Source organism: Taurulus bubalis (genome assembly GCF_910589615.1).
Source record: "Taurulus bubalis genome assembly, chromosome: 2".
Lineage (NCBI taxonomy): Eukaryota > Metazoa > Chordata > Actinopteri > Perciformes > Cottidae > Taurulus > Taurulus bubalis.
The window spans coordinates 7514878-7537003 of NC_136590.1; the positions used below are offsets into that span (position 1 = coordinate 7514878).

General features: G+C 39.5%; 2 protein-coding genes across 2 annotated transcripts; both read left to right on the plus strand.

Moving 5' to 3' along the window:
* Positions 1-320: 320 nt before the first annotated feature.
* Positions 321-7286, plus strand: mxra7 (matrix-remodelling associated 7). Its single transcript, XM_079214080.1, has 4 exons — positions 321-636; positions 2666-2699; positions 2799-2907; positions 6379-7286. The coding sequence occupies exons 1-4, from the start codon at positions 346-348 to the stop codon at positions 6491-6493; spliced, it is 549 nt and encodes a 182-aa protein (XP_079070206.1). The 5' UTR covers positions 321-345; the 3' UTR covers positions 6494-7286.
* LOC306753432 (alpha-N-acetylgalactosaminide alpha-2,6-sialyltransferase 1-like) lies at positions 7190-14694 on the plus strand (the record flags this gene model as incomplete). Its single annotated transcript, XM_079237299.1, has 9 exons — positions 7190-7205; positions 7396-7649; positions 7988-8147; positions 8772-8934; positions 10585-10723; positions 10812-10915; positions 12881-12964; positions 13239-13338; positions 14040-14694. 9 exons carry the CDS (start codon positions 7190-7192, stop codon positions 14211-14213), a joined length of 1194 nt encoding a protein of 397 aa, XP_079093425.1. The 3' UTR covers positions 14214-14694.
* Positions 14695-22126: the final 7432 nt, after the last annotated feature.

Consider the following 22126-nt stretch of genomic DNA (forward strand, 5'->3'; position numbering starts at 1 on the left):
CCACGGGTCCTGTCACAACCCATTCCCGTCTCCTGGTCTGTGCGGTAAACTCTCCTCTGATGGGATTACCTGCAAGAAGTAAGAGAGCCCGAGAAAGCACGTTGCATCGCGCCGTGCCAGCCCACCTTATGAGGATAGGGAAGGGGGCGGGGCCGGAGGATGTGACGTCATGCTCGGAGAGGCGATTGTCCGCCGCTACATCCCGTAAGTGCTGCTCGTTAACGGTGATGTTTGCCGAGGATTAACACAAAGCAGCGGGGTGGCCATCTGTGAGTGAATGCGGCCGACTCGGGTGGACAGTAAGCGGGATAGAGACGGTCACAACACGGGGCCCCCGGACACACAATGGATCTAACTTTTGCGCTGTCAGCTGTTATCTTCACGCTGCTCGCCATCGTGGTCGCGACGTCGCTGTTCAGCGGCTCCTCGCCTGCAGCCGACTTTGCAAGTTTTTTCGGACGCGGGGTCGACGGCGGTGCAGCCGGAGGATTGGATCAGCCGGGGCCGAGGCAAAACGGGCATTTACCGGACAAGAAGAAGAAGAAGCAGCAGCAGCCGCAGAAAGCTGAGGACAACTGGTGTGAGATCAGCGCGAGCTCGCATGATCACTGGGACGTAGTGAAGTCTGTGCTTTCAGTAAGTGGGGCTGTCGTCGGCCTGTGATGAGAGCCATGGTTGTTTGTCTCGTTAATCTGATTTACTGACTTCCCCCTGCCACTACAGATACAGTCCAGTCCAGTCAGAGCTGGAAGAAACACTCAAATCCTGTCATTTAACTAGAAGCAATGCTTATAATAAGGAAAATACTCCTTGAAAAATAAAGCCGTAAAGTAATCAAGTGTCACAGTTAAAAGAAAAGAGGAAGTTGCGAAACATTGAAGGTATTTAATTTAATGGAAAATCTAACCGTGCAAAGTAGTAAAATATGATGTAGTCAAAAGTACATTATTTGGCGAGATTATGAAAATACTCAAGTGAAGTACCGTTACCTCAAAGGGTGAGTTAGTGCATAGTCATAAATAATAAGTATTCAGATCTTTAAATGAAAGTAGAAATACCACAAGTCCTACAGTAAGAAGTATTATCAGAAAATTAAAAAAGTATTAATTTTGCTTATTGCTTCATTATATTATTAGTGATGCATTAACATGTCAGCAGCATTTTAACGGTGTAGTAGGTCCAGATGAAGCGTATGATAGTTTAATCTGTAACATTGCATTATATTTTATTAACTGATCATAAATTGTAGAGCGGCAACAATTCTTAGATTCATTCATAAATGGATGAACAGAACATTAATCGGCAATCATTTTTGATAATAGTAATTCTTGCATTTTGGGTATTTTCTTTTTGTTTCTCTTACTCTTCTTTAACAGTGAAATTCCTTGGGGTTTGGGCTGTTGATCCGACAAAAGAAGACATCTAAAGACGTCCCATTGATCTGGGAGACTGGGCTATGCTATGCTTTGTAAACAAAAGAGTATTTGATTAATCCAGAAAATAATCAGAAGATTATTCAATAATAAATAAATAATGTACTAAGTAGCTGGAGCCCTTTTGTATGTCAAATCAATGTAGTAGAGTACAAAGTACAATACTTCTCATAGAGGTTATAGTGTGAAGTAAAGCGCAAGTACTTCAAAACTGTACCGAAGCCCAGTACTTAAGTAGCTTAAATGTGGTTGATTTCCACCTCCTGCGGATATTTTGAGCAGACAACATGCCCGTCACCTGTGTTGGCATCTTATACACAGTCTATGGTTGGCATGCAGCAAAATAACAGGCGGCGAGGGCAAGACATATAAGAGGATTTCACATAAATAATAGCTGTCTTTAAGCTTGAATTGATATCAATAAGGGGGAAGCCACATGGCTTTGCCCTCGTTTTGGGCTCTTGGTTTGGTTGGTGCTTTTTCGGTTTTTCGGTGTCCATCGTGCCCCCTGCGGCTGCTTGCGTGTGTGGGTGCGGCGGCGCGCGCAGGTACTCTAATGAAGTGGTACCCAACCTTTTTTTAACCACGGACCGGTTTTGTGTCAGTTCGGAGGGGGGGCGTAATTACATGTGGAACCGCCACTGCCCGCCCTGCTCTGTTTTTAGCCTCTTGGGTGCCTGTTGAGGACATCTGGATGTCTGCTGGTCGAGAGGACAAAACAGGACAGGGAGAGAGAGGCCAAAACAGCACCTATGGGAGCAAAGTATGAAACGGTAATCTGACACCTGCACGAGTGTAGGCCAGATCAGCATCCAGGTGAGGTGAGGAATACACGTAACACAACGCGCTATTTGTTAGTATCTAAATATCTGCAGCCGTTTTTAATCTGGCCCTGCCTGCAAGGACGTGCACATTGTTTTTCATATATTTCAAATATAAAAACAAACATTTATTGCTAATTTCCTAAAGGGAAAACCTGTGAAAGAGTTTTGGTTTGATGCTCCTGATCTGACCCCTTAACTCTCTGGCAGGACGAGGCATATCCTCACCTTTACACTGAAGAACTGGCAACACCAGTTGCGCAGTCCTCCGCATCCAGCCTGTCCGTCCCCAGGCCCGGGTACAGGCCCACGAGTTTAGAGGCAGACTCGCTGTCGGAGGCCTCGAGCCGTAGGTCATTCATTGGGCTCTCTGATAAGGACCTCCTAAAGTGTGCTTTCTCACACCCTCAGACTGAAGGAGCCACAGAGAGCCCGGAGATCAACGGTGAGCACTTTAACCCACTTTAAAAAAGTAGTGAGAAATCTAAACCTTCAAAATAAAGATTTAGATTTCTCATCAAAGTGTCTTCTTCTGTTTCATCAGATCTAGTGGACTCGAACGCAGACGATTCCTTGAAGTACGTCCCTGGAAAGGCGCGATCCCACCGCTTGCAAATGATGATGTCCAAAGAGGAGCTGGAGGAGGAGCGGAGGTCAGTGAAAACTACAAATATGGGTGCCACATTCTGATAATGCACCCTGAATAAAGAGTTTGTACGCCATTAATACGAAAAATGTAGTTGGCAAACCCCTCTAACAGCTGAGCAGCGCACCGGAGGGGCCTTCCAGATTTATTAAAGCGCTATGGACAAGTGTCATGCTTGAGGAGGATTTTCTACAACCTGGCAACCCAAGAGTTGTTCTTATTAATTCATTATGGCCGATCATTAGTAAAGCATTATTCAACAATGTATGAACTGTTAATAAAGCTATTGAAGGGGTGCCTTATGAAAATGTGCCCAAATATATCACATACAGTAAATTCACCTTTCCTCATGGTTATCTGCTTTATATTCCCCCTCTGTCCTCAAATACTCAAACAGAACAAAAATACTTTGCCAAAGTTGTACTGAAAATCAAATCAAAAGTAGTTGTTGTTTCCACGTAGCTGCTCTGCCTCTAGCCATCGTCCGCTCCTCTTCCTCCTCCCTCTAATCTCCCCGACTCGCTCCGTGTTTAGCCGCCGTATCGGCCCTCCTCTCCAGGCTAGACTGAGTAAGGCGAGATTGAGTCTCTGCCAGGCATTAGCTGAGGGACGAATGACACGAGACTCAAGGAAACCACTCGACACGTTCGCTGGCTGCTGGGGGGAGGAATAGGAAACAGAGGCGTTTTATTTTCTATAATGTATCTGCATGCCCTGCTCTTATCATTGCAGGATACACTCCAACACAGACTTTAACTGTCTGTAAGCCTGAAAAAAAAGGAGCAATTATGGGGTAAAGTATGAGTTATTCTCACCCGTTTATCTCAGGGGAGTCACTTTCTGGCCATTGTATGAAAACTACTCAAAGCCGTTTTGCATTCTCAGTTTTGAGCTCAGCAGTGATTTTGGCCTCATCAGCTCTTTTTCCTCAAGTGGCCACGAAGCGACTGATACACATCCCACATACCCGCCTCCCTCCTTGTTCCACATTAGACGTGTGATTCTCAGGTGTCGCAGCAGGTGTTGATTGTGTCTCCGGTCGTCACCTCTGACAGAAGAGTGTGAGTTAATCCTCTCAGGACTCTCCTCTGTTCGGCCACAAGGAGGACTCAGCGTAACACAACTCTGTGACACTGTGAACCTGATGCTCTCAAAACTATTCAGTCACACTGGGAATGAGAGAGTTGACGAGGAAATCTTGTGTTTATGCTTTGATATCAGGGATACATCTTATTGTAATTATGGTTTGTCAGGGGGATAGGCAGCTGGGATGATATTCATGGTAGAGGATTTTAAAATAGCAGTACTGATAGAGGGCTTGTATTCAATGTATTCTATGGCTGTGCATGGACCACGAATCATTAAAAAAACAGTACTGTACAGGACCTTTCCCTCACATCAGATTAAGGCTGGTCATGTAGCCATCATTGTCAATATAAATCAGTGGTACTTGTCAAGTAGGATGAAATCTGGTTGTTGCAGCAAAAAAAAAAAACATAAATAAATACAGATAAAGGAAGAGAGTACACAAATAAATACCAAATCAAACCAAAATAGATTTAAGTTAAAAACGTAACTTTAAGTTTCACTGGATCTCTTGGGTGTTACACCTGAAGAGGAATGCCACCAGCTCCTTTAGGTGTGTGTGCAGGTGTTTATTTTATTCTTTTTATCACAGTCTCGGAGGCACTGCCATCCACCCTGATACACTGTGGGGCGTATCTGTGTAGTCTGTGATCCAGGATGCAGTGTCGGTGCAGCTCTTGGATGCTGGATGGTGTTGAAAGCCCTGAAGAAGTACAAGAACATGACTCTCACAGAGCTTCTTTGCTTGTGCAGGAGGGCCTTGTGAGTCAGGAACTCCTTCTGAGACTCCTCTTTGTAGTTTTGGATCCACCATCTGACGACCTCTTTTAACCCATGAGCAATATTAAAGGACTACTCCAATACACAAAATACTTAGTTACATCGTAACATTATATTAATATGATCATATGTTTTGTATGTGTAGAGCTGACACAATTAGTTGGTTAATTGATCAACTGATTGACAAGAAATTAATCAGCAAGACTCTTGATAGTAGTTCAAGTAAGTTTTGTATTTTTTTTTTTTCTTCTTTAATAGTACATTTTGGGGGTTTTGTAATGTTGATCCTACAAAGGAAGACATTTGAAAACGTCACATTACTCTTTGGTAAATTTGGCAATCATTTGTAGACAGAAGATTGATAAATTAATCCAGAAATGAATCGGCAGATTATTCAATTTTATAAACAATTATGCTTTTGCTGTAACAATGGATGTTGTGGGTCTCACTGCTGTTGTATACTACTTGACTCAACTGTCTCCACTTCCTCTCACAGTGAGTGTCCTCTGCGCCACCAACTGCTTTTTAGTCTTAATCCTATTGCGATTCAGGTAATTGTTAGTCCATAACAGTCCTCCTCCTTGTTCTCTATGTATTGAATCCAATAATGGAGGAGAAATCTGAGGAAGTTCTCAAGGTGACGGTAAACAAATTGAACTGGATATCTCGGATGTTAAACTTGAAGAGAAATGCCACCGATTTACATTTCCTTGAGGTGCGCGGGTGTTGTTTATCACAGTCTCCGAGTCAGTCTGTGATCCAGGATGAAGTGTCGAGGCAGCTGCGTCGTCCAAAGCTTTGCCTCCACTCCAATGTGTTGGTGTGCAAACTGCAGCGGGTCCAGGAAAGCAGATAGCAGGGCCCTCAGGACGGGGTTGATGCAACGCCAACCAGTGTCATGGAAATGTTGAGTCGGGGAGAGCTCTTAGTTTAACAAGATCACATTTTGTCATGTTAGTCCCTCTTGCGTGTCCCTTGTCTTATAGTAGTAGCGCAACAGTCTGAATTATTTGACGATTTGTGCAAGAACATTATGTTTTTCTAAGCTGCTCTTGCACTTCTAAACATGACTACAACGTGCTTGGACACTAGAGTCTCATAGAAAGTCTAAAACAATAAAACTCTTGTTTTCACTTTATTAATTACTTTTTGGTCTTGTACTGAGCTTCAGAGGTGTTGGAAGATGTTTTATAACTGTTGGAGAGATCAACAGTCTTTATGCTAAAATAAGTTAAGCTGCTGGTTGCTTCGTTTCCCAAAATGTCGAGCTATTCTTTTAAATTCTCTATATGTGTTTATTTTGTTCAGCCTTTTATATAAAATAATATGTACTTGTGTAGCTTATCTTTTGACATTTTATAAACAGACCTGTTGTTTTTACATTTGTAAAAGTTGAGTAGTTATTAGTATTTAGAGGAGCTCATTTACCTCAATTAGTATGGAGCCTTGGTGTTTTTACACAACTTTAACATATATTTACCGGGCCAATGCTTTTTGTCAATATGAATGTACCTGATGAACGTTGTTGATAAAATTTGTCCAAAAGAGTGTGCATAATTTTTTGGGGGGTTCTTTATGACTCAAACATTCTTTGATATTATTCTCTTCCCAGGGTGCAACGTGAGCAGCTGGCCGCCATCTTCCAGCTGCTGAAAGACAACCAGGAGACGTTTGGACATGTGTCCGATGGAGACATGGAGGACCAGCTCAGACTCTACTCCATCTGAGACTCATCTTTGTGTTTTCGGATTCACCCTCTGACGACGCTCTTGTAACCTACTGAAAGACTCAAGAGCACTATGTGCTTGAATAAACTTATTCACAGTATTCAAAACAAGATGTACTGTCCACCCAACAACCGCTCACATGTGTTTCAGTAGGATGTACTTTGTTTGAATTGTATTGTATCTTTGCTGTTTCAATCCACCTGTCTCACATACCTGAAGACAAAAACCCAAAGCAGCTGGATCTCTTGCGTCATAGGGCAAGATATTCTAGCTATATGTAAATAAAGTAGATACAGGATTATTATTTCTATTAGTTTTATATGATCATACAATCAACTTTTTTGTATTCAATCATTAAATCTGTAACGGGTACACATCCTGCAAAGTTACTTTTGCGGTACCTCCTTCTATTGTGTAATGTACCATTGGGAAGGTCTTTGTGGGATATAAATTTGATAGTGCAATTTATTTAACTACTATAGCCCTGCCCAGTTTTCTTAAGGTTCATGGTGCATGTAAAATGACTCTCCCATTGTCTATGAATACCAGTGGCGAAAGCAAACATTTGTCAGTGTTTAATCAAAGATTATAGCACCCAGTTCTCAATCTCAGGAATGGAAATCCAAACCCACAGGGCATTTTATTTGCTGCTTGTCTTCTCAGTTTGCACTGTACTTGTTTTTCTTTCATTGGGACATGTATCAAACAACAGGTAAGTTGTATTTAGAATGACTTAAGGGAAAGGACAGGATTGTATGTCTTATCTCTTTTCTGGTTAAGTAGCTGATTTGAAATGTGTATTGTAATTAATTCACTTAAAACTATGTCTTGCTAAATGTTGTGTCATTTGTTATCTATTGCTCTTTTGTCAAATTTCCACATAAGATGGAATACTTTTTTAGGACAAACCAGACAAGCAGATGAGGAAATAGTCAAAGGAAACTCGACTGCACCACATGTTGGAGAAAAGCGTACCACAAAAATAGCTGATTCCACAAAATCAAACCCAGGAGCAAAAATAAAAAGTTATCCAACAAACTGCTCAACATGTGGCGCTGAGACTCCCATGCCGGTCCTGTCCAGAAAATCCTTCAAGAAGCTTCCTCAGTGGGATTTTGAGGATATTTATAACCAGGATGCTCCACCGAGGCAGACGGTAAGCATGTTATGACACGAACAGACAACATAACAAAGTATTAACTTTTATGGGTAGTGGGGTAATCTGCACAGCTGTGTGTTCAGTTGTGTGTTTTTGGTGTGAGCTGTATGGGTTTTTTTGTTTGCTTTTCCCATAAAGTTTTACAGCAATCATTTAAATTAATTATTTTTTAATTTGTTGATCTGTTGGCTTTTTTCCTGCTGTTTATCTGTGACAGCTGTACTATTATCAATGGTTTTAGTCACATTGAAAAGGTGGATATATACTTTTCTGGGTTTTGTTCTATTTTTTTTAAACTTTATTTCATAATTCAATATGCTATCCGACATTCTCAGACATGTGCCCAATCTCTGCGAAACTCGATGGAGGATGAAGGCTTCAAGAAGGCTTTTCTCCCCAACATTCGTTTGTTCATGCACAAAATGAACATGAGCGAATGGAACCGGCTTTCACATTTTAACAATCCTTTTGGTTTCATGGAGTTCAACTATGATGGTAGGTCCTAATATGGGGGATGAATGTTTAGATGGTCACCATAGATTTGCTAAAATGTGCATAAACTGAACCATTTGAGGTCATTGCCTCGCCTCAACCATCTCACAAAGGATTCACAAAGTAAAGGTTGACATTTGAAAGAAATATCGCAGACAAATGTGGTTAAAATTGATGAAAATATAGGACATTATCCTCTCATAAGCTAAACATATTTTTGCTTGTTTACACATACACACAGAGCAACATTATCAAATGCTTAACATTTTAACAAGACCATCTATGGTATTTCTGCTTTGCTTTCATTAGAGGAAGCGACGGAAAGTTAACCAGAGATGGTCAGTTAGAAACTGTTGTACAGCCGTGTTTCAGTAAACATTCAATCCAACCGCTCCTTCTAAGTTTAGTCTTAATACAAACAGAGTCTTAGTGAAGACTCATTTTAGTCTTAGTGAAGACTCATCCTGCCCGCACCCTTGTGCTCTCACTTTAAAGCAACCACCTCAACCCACTAGCAATATGCTTTTAAGTTTTGCTTGCAGAAAATGTTCTTGTTGTGAACTGTTTTGCATCTTAAAACACATGTGTTTAATATGATTTGTGTGTTTTTTTTTGTTTTTTTTTTAGATGTGATGGCTTCAGTGAAGTTGATGCCAAAGCCAAAAGAGCCACTACTCCTTCCAAAGTCCGGCACTGACAGGTGTGTGCGCTGTGCTGTCGTGGGCACTGCAGGAATCCTGAATGGCTCTAAAATGGGGAAAGAAATCGATGCTCACGATTATGTTTTTCGGTAAGAAACCCGTTGATTTGATTTGTTTTAGTCCCAATTGTAATAAGGTTTAAAGCAATCTGACAGGTAATTAATGATGAAGATAATAAAAACCTGTAATATCAGGATCACTAGTTATTCTCTATCAAATCCAAGTTAATATTTAGTTCTAGGGATCTCATAAGAATATGCTTTGAGCACACTGACTGTATGTTGACATTTAAACATGTATACCCCTCTGTCTAAACAACCAGTCAACAGTCTATCACAAATCTATACCCTCTATACCAGTGGTTCTTAACCTGGGTTCGATCGAACCACAGGGGTTCGGCGAGTCACTCTCAGGGGTTCGGCAGGGATCAAGACACACATAGTATAGCCCGGTTCACATGAGCGCTGACACCTTTGCTCAAGTAGTTGCAGATCTGATTTCAAGCCGAGCAAAATTCAGCCTCCAACTCGACTCCACCGGCGTTTCCAATCTAAGCCAGCTTGTTGTATTTGTGAGCTATATGAAAGATGACGAGATAAAGGAAGATTTTTTATTTTTAGTCAATGTGAAGAAACTCGTGGATGACTTTAGAAAAAACGATCTTTCGTGGAATGTGGTTTCCTGCCCTGCCGGCTGGTTACCTGCCGGGCTGGTTACCTGCCCGGCTGGCTGGTAGACATGAAAACTAAGAAAAGGAACAGACTTTGTTGCGAACATGATATGAGAGTGGCACTTGCCAAGGTGAAGCTGTGCATTTCTGAACTTGTATCTGAAAGGCAACAGCAAAAGTCACATTGATTTGCAATAAATATTCATTGAGTGAAAGTGTTTTTGTGTGAAATTCATGTTTTGTTGGTTTTGTTCTTTGAACACAGTGATTTTGTGTGCAACTGATGCATGGTTAATTGTGTGCACTAACTAAATATATACCTATGTTTTGAAGAAATCATATTTATTTTTTCCAATTACGAAGGGTTCGGTGAATGCACTGATGAAGCTTGCAGGGTTCAGTACCTCCAATAAGGTTAAGAACCACTGCCCTATACTATGAGCTTAGGTATTTAAAACGCAAATAACGTTAAACTTGTATTTGCTGTTCTGCTCCGTACTCTATTATCATACGAGTGCATCGCATACAGCAGTAGTTTATTCAGTGCATGTCAACCAGGAGGTGTCATGGTTCAATGTCAGTTTAACAACATTTATACAGCAGCAAACTAATATTTGCTTTGCTATCATATAAAAGAATCGGCTCAGCTGTCACCATGTTGAGAGGCAATTGATGTTATCAGTCTTTTAACTCTTGGCAAGAAAGTATTTGAGTATCTCTGAAAATGTCACAAAGTTGCTGCTGTCGGTTTTCTTTATCTGCAAATAATAATAGTCAAGAAGGAGACGTCACCAGTTGCATCATTATTTCACCTTGGCAGCAGGTGGAAGTTGTAGCAATAAGTATGTGTCAAGTTGGCACGTTTGTTTTGTTTAGCAACCACTTAAATATCTGTGCAGATACCACAACGTTGTTTGTTGTTGCATTAACAGCAATGAATTGCAGAGATGTATAAGTCACTTTTCCTTTTGCATGTAAGTAAACAAGTAATGTTGAATCAATCAATGAACTTGATTCAGGTTTATAGTTTATGAGATAAAGAAAATGCATCTGTGTGTTTGTGCGGCAGGATGAACGGTGCAGTCATCAAAGGTTATGAGGAAGACGTGGGAAACAGGACATCGGTGTACGTTCACACCGCCCATTCTATCACTTCGTCGGTATATTTGCTACGGAAGTACGGATCCACATCTGTTCCGAATGATGAGGTAGTCAAACTCAAATGTAACATGTTATAAGGTATTGCTTTATATCCCACACATGCACATTCATCTGTTGTCGTTGTCCTTTTGGCAGGGAATCAAATACGTATTGATTCCTGAGGGGATGAGAGATTTCAATTGGCTGGAGGGTCTTTTCAAAAGAGAAAGGATCACTGCTGGGCCATATAAAAACAGCAGGTGAATATCAACTCTTTCTATTTAATTAGTCGAAGGCAACATGCACACACAAACACACATTCAGGGCTGGAACATATTGGATTGGACCTGGAAACGAGTCGCCACGTCGGGTTGGGCTATAATTCATCATCATAAAGTGTCAGCTTCAAATCCTCAATGAAGAAGTCGTAGCACACAATTGCATCGTCAAAACTGATAATATCGAGCGCATACTAACTCAAATTTCAAATTGATAAGAGTTCTTTCTGCTTCGGAGAATTCCCCAGTGTAGCTAAATCAAACTATTAATCTGTTTAATCATGTAAACATAGTACACGTATGGCTAGAAATATTTATTCATTTTTTCTATCTAATTTCACTTCAGACTGAGAAAAGAAATACTCAGTACTTTTCATTTTTAAGTAATTCACACATAACAAAATAAGCTCCATTTGGTTATTTCTTATAGACCAAGTTATTTATTGAATTACTGAAAAACATTAGCAAAACCAGGATATCTATCGTTTAGAATAGATTGATGGTCAGAGTGGCCAGTGAGGTAGTCTGGGAACCAGGATGCAGTGCCGGTGCAGCTCTTGGATGCTGCGCTGGATGGTGTTGAAAGCCTTGAAGAAGTACAAGATCATGACTCTCACAGCTTCTTTGCTTGTGCAGGAGGGCCTTGTGAGTCAGGAACTCCTTCTGAGACTCCTCTTTGTGTTTTTGGAATCGTGCACTAGGACTTTTCTAAGAGGTTAGACCAGCCGTTTCCCAGAAAAACACTAAGAACCGCGAGAAATTGGTTTTCGGCGTGAAGAGAGCAAAAAAAACACTCATCTTTGTGCCCATCGTGACTGTAACGGTGAATTATACCCTACCCGCTGTTGAGTCTTTTTAAGCTGAAATGATGAACATCGTAATACCAGAACTCGTCTATGAAATCATGTATTCCCTGCGCAGAGAAGAGTCTTGTGCCTCTGCTGATTCCGATATTTTTCGCGATCGGAGTCTCTAATAATTAGTCTGCCACTCAGTGACACGGGTGCTTCAAATTAGCTAATCAGGACAGTTTCTCACACACACATACTCAAATAGAGACATAGAATGACATACGCATACACATACCAACTGTAGGCTTTTGGGGGAGAGAAAGAGAAGTGAATGTAATGCTAGCATGAAGTTAGCTTGTGTTAGACGAAATGGCTGAATGTGTGTTTGTGTCTATGTGCGCGTGTGAATGGCCGTGTAATTACAGTGCGCACGTTCATGTGTGCGAATGTCTCTTTAAATACAAAGATGAGAGGATAAATAGCTCCACAGTCGCTCACAGTCACACAAGCATGACAAACATATCAACGTGTTCGGCTGAGTCTTTCCTCTCTGTTGATAGTAATATTTTGGTGATTTTACCATGTTGCTAGGGTCACATTTAGTTATAACAAAACAATCCAACAAAACTGCGGTACTAAAACACCGCACACACAAGAGCACGAGCCGCGATCAGAAGGAACGATATTAACTATATAACCAAAACAACAACATAGACACATTAACAGAACGCTACTGCAGATATAAAACCCAATGCTGTTCACTGAAAGACAAAGTCCATCCGCCTGTCTTTGTTAACAAACTGTTCAATGACACGGTTGTGGAGTTTACCGGTGTGCTTCAGTTCTAGTAACAGGTCCTTCTCGATGGCCATGGACGCCAGTGAGGATCATCACCGCCAAACATGCCCATAACCCTCAGTGAGAAAGGCGTCAGTAAATTCGCCACCAAGTCCGTTGGTAAAAAAAAAATAGCTATAACTTTGTGATTTTGTTTAGGCCAGCAGAAAAGGCCACTGCAATAGTTATAGCGTGGTATTGTGGGTTTTCATACACTGATTATCTAAGTTTGCATTAAAACTATAATTCTAAAAACTTTTTACATGTGAAAATAATAATCCTTTATTTTGTGTTTGACTCTCGATTTTCAACCCCTCAGGCCATGGACATTCTATGGCGGACAGTACAATGAGACCCGCTTCTATGTTCTGCATCAGGATTTCCTCAGATACGTTCGAAACAGGTCACCCTCCTCTCACAATCCTCCCCAAACCTTTTACCCTTTACGGTTTGTTATTGCAATGATAATACTTTATTCGTATGGCACTTTTCATGCCGAGATGCAACCAAGAGAGATTGACAAAACCGGATTAGAAAGAAGCAGGAAATTAACTGAAACAATAACCAAAAGGGAAATGTTTGCGAACAACAAACATTTCCCTTTAAATTGTATATTTAGAGACTGTAGTTTGTCTCTTTTTTATGTTTGTTTATTCAACACTGTTCATTGTCCACAGATTCTTAAAGTCTTCTCATCTGAATGATTCATACTGGGCGATTGTCAGACCAACCAACGGGGCATTCACTGTTTTTCTGGCTCTGCAAACCTGTGACACTGTAAGTTAATATTACTTGAACTTGTCCACATCATTCATACTGTAGAACCACGGCTCTATAAACATGAAGTGTGCATACAAAAAATATACAGACATAAACTCTAAATATGTATAGTTTATCAATTCTTAAAAGATTAGTTTGACATTCAGAGAAACGTGCCAATTTACTTTCTTGTAAATTAAATGTATACAAAATAATTATAAGGATGAATGTATTTTTACCGACAAAAACGCAGCCACAAATCTTCGATCCATGTCGTTCATAAATGGGCTTTGAACAGTATTTATTTTGTCTGTAGGCTACAGCCCAACAAATTAGGAAATAACAACAATTAACAACTTCCAAATACTGGTAATTTTATGACATAAACTGCATTTTTTTAAGAATGAAAATTATGAAATGTCAGGCTTGGATGAGACATCGATACCACTCTCATATCTGTCCATTAAATGTGTATCCAGCAGGTGGTTAGCTTTGCTTAGCATAACAACTTGGAAAGATATGGCTTTACTAAATGCAAGATTACCTTCAGACAGAGCCAAGCTAGCAGTTTCCCTTTGTTTACAGTCTTCATGCTAAGCTAAGCTAATCATCGGACAGACAAGGGAGTGATTGATCTTCTCATCTAACTTTTCCTCCAACCACTCTTTTCATGCTGCAATTATTCTCATTCGTCTACGTTCTGTTTTTTACGTCGGCAGGTGAGTGCATATGGATTCATGACTGAGGACTACATGAAATACTCTAACTACTACGTTGAGACTCATGTGAAAACCAATGTAATTTTCTACGCCAACCACGACTATATTCTGGAGAAGAACCTGTGGAAAACACTACACGACAGCAAAATACTTAAGTTGTATCAAAGGACGTAATCGCCAAGCATGACACCGATGTACCTGCTTCGAATGATGTCAGCTGATAGAGAGTGCGTTGTCAGCAGAAATGCCAATCAAATGAATTACGATTTCCGGGTTCTTTGTGCTGTTGCAATGAGTCCCAGAAACACTTTGAGAATGCGACAACTGTGAATTAGCGGATCTTTTTTGTTCATGTATATCATCTTCCCAGTGCAAATTATACTTTCTGACACCAATTATTTATATATGTTAACTGCAAAATGAGGGAAGAGGGAAAAGACAATGAATTCCCTTGAACAAGTCACCCCACTGTGTAACATTACACTTTCTATTTACTTATTGTTCCCTTTTTAAGCAGAAAATGTATTTGTTCTTTACCATCAAAATACATAGAGATGTGTTTTGGTTTTATCGTATCACTTTTCCTAATAAATAGTGTTTTATCTAAATTTTTATAATAATGTACATGTACAGGTAATAAAACAAAAGCCTATTTAACAATATCTCTCTACAACATCAAATATGTGTATTTTTTCTGTTTCTTTTAATGGTTTTTAAGTGTTTATTACTATACTGCAGGCTTTGGTTCGGTTTTATAGAGATGGATCAATGTGTTTAACTTCTTCTCTCGAGGGCTAATGTGGAAAACAATTAAAGTCAAATTTATGTCAAATTTATATTTTTTCTGATTTCCTATTTAGAGTTAAAAAAGCATATTAGAATTTAGACTTTTTGAAAATTATTTTTAATTTTACAGCATGTCCACTGTAGCGTACCACAGGACAATTTTCGTGTGAAAAGACAGCCAAATATAGATGATACAAAAACTAACAAATTATGGTTATAGACTGATATTAAACCAGTGGTTCTCAAACTGTGGGGCGCGATCCTCTAGTGTGGCGCGGGGGGTGATGCTGTTTTTTTTAAATATCTAAAATAAAAAATAAATACAAATTATGTAATCCTTTATTAATATCACAGTGGGGAAATTATTCTCTGCATTTTACCCATCCTTTGTAATTAAGGAGCAGTGTGCTGCTGTGAAGCTCTGGGGCTTCAGTGTCTTGCTCAAGGACACTTCAACATGAAACTATGGGGATGAACCGGCTACCTTTGGGTTTCAGGACGAACACTCTCTCCATGAACATGATAACTTTACATAGTACAAAAGTACAAAGTAACACGGACAAAAAACGTCATTAATAAATACATGGAGAAATGCCTGTATTTTGTGAAAATGTTTACGTTACGGCGTTAACAGGTTACGCTGCGCATGCGCGACTTGACGATTCTTGGCGTTTTGCTAAAAGCCTCCGTGAGCTCTCCGTGAGGTCTTTTCTGCTGCTGCGTCTCTCAAAACAGAATATAGATCTAAGCTCAACATTGAGCATGAATTGAGAGCGGCCGTATCAAATCTACCATCTCATTTAAAAAAGATTTATAGAGGAAAGCAGCTCACTGCAGCCACTAATACTGATACAATGTGATGGCTCACACATCTGCACTCATTTTGTTTTGCACAGGTTGAACGTTATTGTTATTATCTTGAAAATATATTCAGTGCAAAACAGGTTATTTGGAGCCACTATAAGTATTATTTTTTGCCAAATATTAGTTATTTTTTGCACAGATAGAACTTTAGTTGCATTGTTCTAACAAAGTGATTTCACATATTATTAGTTTTTGTCTGATGGAGCAATCTGGTTTACTTGAAAGGGATTGTAATTTTCTTTATTGTATTATTTGAAAAAGCACGGAGGGAGGAGTCACAAAAAGTTGGAACATTTTGTTACAATTTTGTTGGGGCCCGACAGAACAAGTTTGAGAACCACTGTATTAAACCAATAATGCATTCAACTTGATTATAAAACAACATCATTCTTCATCTTTGAATGAATGCTGCTAAATCTTCAAATACTTTGTTGTCAATGTACTGTGTAAAGTATTGAATTGGACTCCAGTCTGCAGGTTGTAGAGTCATCTTGACAGTATAGAAGCCCAGGTAGCACAGGTGTGAATCTATTATGATGGAAAATAACACCATTAAATGAAAGCTAATAACAGGAATAATAATTAAACCTCGCACAAATCTATTTGGATTAAATGCAGTCAGGTCGTAATGCATCATTGGGATCAAACATCGGCCTCGGTGCCTGTCTGTCTGCTCTTCTGAGCCTCCTGTATCATCTTCTTCTTCTTCTTCTTCTTCTTCTTCTTCTTCTTCTTCTTCTTCTTCTTCTTCTTCTTCTTCTTCTTCTTCTTCTTCTTCTTCTTCTTCTTCTTCTTCTTCTTCTTCTTCTTCTTCTTCTTCTTCTTCTTCTTCTTCTTCTTCTTCTTCTTCTTCTTCTTCTTCTTCTTCTTCTTCTTCTTCTTCTTCTTCTTCTTCTTCTTCTTCTTCTTATTACAAGGCTCAAACTCATCCTCATCTCTCTCATCATCTGAAAGCTCCAAATCAGATTTTCCCTCAACTATCTGGTATAGCATCCTTTATGCTTGAGTTCTGTCTCCGACAACAATGTTGAGTCATCAAATACATTAATTTTGTCCTGGTGTCCACTATAATTGGCATTCATAAAATGACTATTATTTAAATAAACAAATAAGTGAAATGTTTCAGAACTCAATATATCATTCCTGACATGTTAATAAACAAGAAGATATATGAATATCATAGTAAAAAAGACAATAAGTCAGCAATATTTGACTTACCATTTGACTTTCCATAAAATGTGCTGGCTGATCTTGTGTCGAAAGAAAGAGGAAGTTGTCATGATCCCACCTCTACCCATGTGGTATCAATGGAAAGCCCAGGATGTGCTCTTTAGAGTACAGCAGGAGTTGATAGGGTTACTAAAATGAGTAAAAGGAGAGATGCAAAACCAATTCATTTGTGTGGTGGACACAAATGAATGGGCTGGGTCTCAGGAGGATATATATATATATATGTATATATATATATATATATATATATATATATATATATATATATATATATATACATATATATACATATATATTGTTGACATCTGATGACCCAAGCAAACTGTCTTTCATTGTGATGCTCTACGCATTTCAGGAATTAAATTAATTATTTCTGTATCTTGATGACACACCCAAAATGAAACCACACGTTATTAAATCAACTGTGTCCTCTAATTTAGAAAAACTACATTTCCTTTAAAGTTATTGAAATAAATGGCACCACCAATGGGGTTGTGCAAACAGGAGAAGTTGTGTGTGTTTTGTTACCACAGGGTGTCGTTGTTCTGCAAACTTTGGGAAGTCAATCTTTCCACAGTAGCATTGTGCTTTATAAGTTATCTGTTGTGTGTGATTACTTTATATCTATATAGTTTATATTATATATATATATATACGTTGAGATATACTATATATATACATACTTTAAATATAGACACAGTATGTAGAATGTTGCAAAACCACTGCATTTTAAAGTATTTTGAATGTATAGAATTAAATCAAAACGATAAGGAAAGTTTAAAATCAAAAGGGAGGTGACATTTCCACTCCCAGCATGCCTTGCGTCATAATTTGAAATAAGGGGAAACCTTGTGTTACGTTTAAAGTGAGACAGTTAATCGCGTACAAATTACAAGCTCAGCCAAAAAAACACGTCACTTAACGTATTTAGTATTGTATTATGCCGTGGAGTTTATAAAACACCGTTGAGGAAGTACCTGTCCCCGAGAAAGAGATAACACAGTCTGATTGACTTCAGGTATCACTCTTGGTTCTCTTCAGAGCGCATAAATCTTTCGCCTTTTACTAAAGATTTCCGTGGAGAGGACCATTAAGAGTCTAACTCAATTTTTTGATGCCCTGCTTCTGTGGGGCTTCCTCTCTGGTACAATAATAATAATAATAATCTTCACACAAATGCTCTAATTGAACTGGTACGATGTGTTTATCTGTACTAATTCCAGATATATATTTACTACTAAATGTGCAATATAATACTGGATGCTGTCAGCTGTTGATGTTACTCAAAGTCTCAAAATTAATTTAGTGTGCGCGATTTACTAAAAATCATCAGAATCAGAACCACATACACTCACCTACAGGATTATTAGGAACACCTTACTAATACTGTGTTTGACCCCCTTTCGCCTTCAGAACTGCCTTAATTCTACGTGGCATTGATTCAACAAGGTGCTGAAAGCATTCTTTAGAAATGTTGGCCATATTGATAGGATAGCATCTTGCAGTTGATGGAGATTTGTGGGATGCACATCCCGGGCACAAAGCTCCCGTTCTACCACATCCCAAAGATGCTCTATTGGGTTGAGATCTGGTGACTGTGGGAGCCATTTTAGTACAGTGAACTCATTGTCATGTTCAAGAAACCAATTAGAAATGATTGGAGCTTTGTGACATGGTGCATTATCCTGCTGGAAGTAGCCATCAGAGGATGGGTACATGGTGGCCATAAAGGGATGGACATGGTCAGAAACAATGCTCAGGTAGGCCGTGGCATTTAAACGATGCCCAATTGGCACTAAGGGGCCTAACGTGTGCCAAGAAAACATCCCCCACACCATTACTCCACCACCACCAGCCTGCACAGTGGTAACAAGGCATGATGGATCCATGTTCTCATTCTGTTTACGCCAAATTCTGACTCTACCATCTGAATGTCTCAACAGAAATCGAGACTCATCAGACCAGGCAACATTTTTCCAGTCTTCAACTGTCCAATTTTGGTGAGCTCTTGCAAATTGTAGCCTCTTTTTCCTATTTGTAGTGGAGATGAGTGGTACCCGGTGGGGTCTTCTGCTGTTGTAGTCCATCCGCCTCAAGGTGGATGCCTTGCCCTTGTCCTTGGCAGTGGAGACGGTGATTGAGGAGCAGAGGATGGACTCAACGATGGCTGTGTAGAAGTGCACCATCCTTGTCTTTGGAAGGCTACATTTCTTCAGCTGCCTCAGCAAGAACATCCTCTGCTGGGCCTTCTTTGTGATGGAGCTGATGTACTTTTACAAACTCCTGCCAGGAAACTCATCAGATCAACTTCAACTTTGGGCAGTAGAATCTAAAGACCTAATGATTACTAGTTGTCAAATGTTAGAGGTTTAATGGAACAGCATTGTGCTATGATTTGGGAGAGGTTTGGACATTGCAGCTGCATCATTCCAAATAAATAATTATCCTGAAAGTGGGGGTTTTCTAAGCGAACATAAGACTTTTTCATTTTTGCTGTGTGTCATCTTCATTTACTCCTAACCAGTAACATATAGACTTATATTTACACATCTGAAAAATGTTTCACATCTGTAGCATTTTATTAAAACATCAAAACGATTAAGTGGTTGCAAAGGAACACCCTTTTTTGGGTATGCAAGCAGAGGCCTAAAAATAGGTCGGTTTTATAAAGGTTAAAAAAACTGCTGATGCTCAAATCCGTCCCAAATGTGCCTTGCTTGATAGTAGTCGTTGCTTGAGGATGTCTACGAGCCAATTTCCAAACATAGTCACAGCGCCACCAAAAGGCAAAAGCATGTCTGCGTTTAGTGACAAACAGCATCCGCTTCATGTGACATTTACATGATGTGGTCGACACTTCATATACACAAACCTTTAAAGCAACTTAATGCATTATTGTGAATATCCCCTTGTACCACATAGTGGATACAGGAAGTCTTGGACTATTTCCAACAGATCATTTCCAGCGTTACAAACTTCACGCATTGTCACAGACATTCATGGAGGCAGCAACCGGTGTCCCATGTGCAAAGGTCCGATTATCGCTGCTTTCAGCTTTTATTTACTCTCGTTATTTCGTGTTGTATTTTACTCAGTGATTAATCACCTTATAAATACTGATTAGGGTTTGTGCAGAAAGTAGAAGTTCAGTTACCACAAGGAGTCGTTGTTTTGCATGAAGTCTGCAATCTTTTGAAAGTCAGTCGTTCCACAGTAGCTTTGTGTTTTTTAAGTTATCTGTTGTGTGTGATTACTTTATATATTATATTGATATACTTTAAATGTACACACAGTATGAAGAAGACTGCAAAAACTACTGCATTTTAAAGTATTTTGAATGGCTAGAATTCTAACAAAACGATGAAGGAAACAACACATAATATGGAAATGACATGCTGCACTCCCAGCATGCCTTGCGTCACAATTTGAAACAGGGAAAAACAATGTGTAACATTTAAACTAAAGCGACACGTTTTTAAATTAACGTTTTAATCAAGTACAAAGTACAAGCTGAAGTGACAGACACTTCACTGAATATATGTATTACTTCATTATGTCGTGGTTTTTATAATGCACCAGTGGTGAAGTGCTTGTCCCAGAGAAACTGATGGTCATCTCTGGTTGACAAAAAGTATCACTCTTGGTTCTCTTCAGAGCGCATAAATCTTTCGCCTTTTACTAAAGATTTCCGTGGAGAGGACCATTAAGAGTCTAACTCAATTTTTTGATGCCCTTCTTCTGCGGGCTTCCTTTCTGGTATAAAAGTAACAATCAAATTGCACGTGATATTTCCTGTGATCACATCTGGCATAATTCACTTTCATTTACAGGACTTCCAGATGCACAGACAGAAGGTTAGTTAATCCTCTCAGGACTCTCCTCTGTTCAGCCACAATGAGGACTCAGTGTAATGTGACACTGGGACCAATCATTAAAAAAGAGTTTAAATACTGTACAAGCCCTTTCCCTCACATCAGATTAAGGCTAGTCATGTAGCCATCATTGTCAACATCAATCAGTGGTACTTGTCAAGTAAGATAAAATGTGGTTGTTGCAGCAACAAAAACACAGAAATAAATACAGATAAAGAAAGAGAGTAGAAAAATAAATACCAAGAGGTAAATTAAAAAATAAAATGAAAGTAACTATAAGGACAAAACTAAAAGGGTAAAGTGCAAACATATATAGTATTGTATAGAGTAGGCTTTGTATCATATACGATTTGGGCGGTCACTGCTGTTGTACAGTCTGACGGCAGTGGGCACGGATACCCCATGGTACGAGTCCAAGGTCGAATCTCAAGGTTACAGGGAACAGAAGTTGAACTGGATCTCTTGGGTGTAACACCTAAAGAGGAAAGCCACCAGTTCCTTCAGGTGTGCGTGCAAGTGGTATTATCTTCTCATTTAACACACGTTCTGACAGAAAGTGTGTTTCCCAAATGTTGAGCGATTCTTTTAAATTCTCTATAATATATGTTCATTTGGTTGATCCTTTTATATAAAATAAATGTACCTGCGTAGTTTATCTTTTGACATTTGTAAACAAACCTGTATTTTTTTACATTTGGAAAAGCTCAGTAGTTATTAGTATTTAGAGGAGCTCAATTAATATGGACACTGGCATGAGCCCTTGTGTTTTTACACAACTTTAACATATATTTACAGGGCCGATGCTTGTTGTCAATATGAATTTACCTGATGGACGTTGTTGATAAAATTTGTACAGAATGATTATTTATTTCACAACTCAAACATTCTTTGATATACTTCAGGGTGCAACGTGAGCAGCTGGCCGCCATCTTCCAGCTGCTGAAAGACAACCAGGAGACGTTTGGACATGTGTCCGATGGAGACATGGAGGACCAGCTCAGACTCTACTCCATCTGAGACTCATCTTTGTGTTTTCGGATTCACCCTCTGACGACGCTCTTGTAACCTACTGAAAGACTCAAGAGCACTACGTGCTTGAATAAACTTATTCACAGTATTCAAAACAAGATGTACTGTCCACCCAACAACCGCTCACATGTGTTTCAGTAGGATGTACTTTGTTTGAATTGTATTGTATCTTTGCTGTTTCAATCCACCTGTCTCACATACCTGAAGACAAAAACCCAAAGCAGCTGGATCTCTTGCGTCATAGGGCAATGTAGCGTGAACGGTGGTCTTGCCAGGGGAAAGAGGAGGGTAGGGGGGAGAGAAGGA

Bases quoted from the DNA above. Each gene is read 5' to 3' on its own strand.
- mxra7 (XM_079214080.1), top strand. From the start codon at position 346: ATGGATCTAACTTTTGCGCTGTCAGCTGTTATCTTCACGCTGCTCGCC. The intron at 2,700-2,798 runs GTGAGCACTTTA...CTGTTTCATCAG, and splicing joins AGAGAGCCCGGAGATCAACG to ATCTAGTGGACTCGAACGCA. The intron at 2,908-6,378 runs GTCAGTGAAAAC...TTCTCTTCCCAG, and splicing joins GAGCTGGAGGAGGAGCGGAG to GGTGCAACGTGAGCAGCTGG.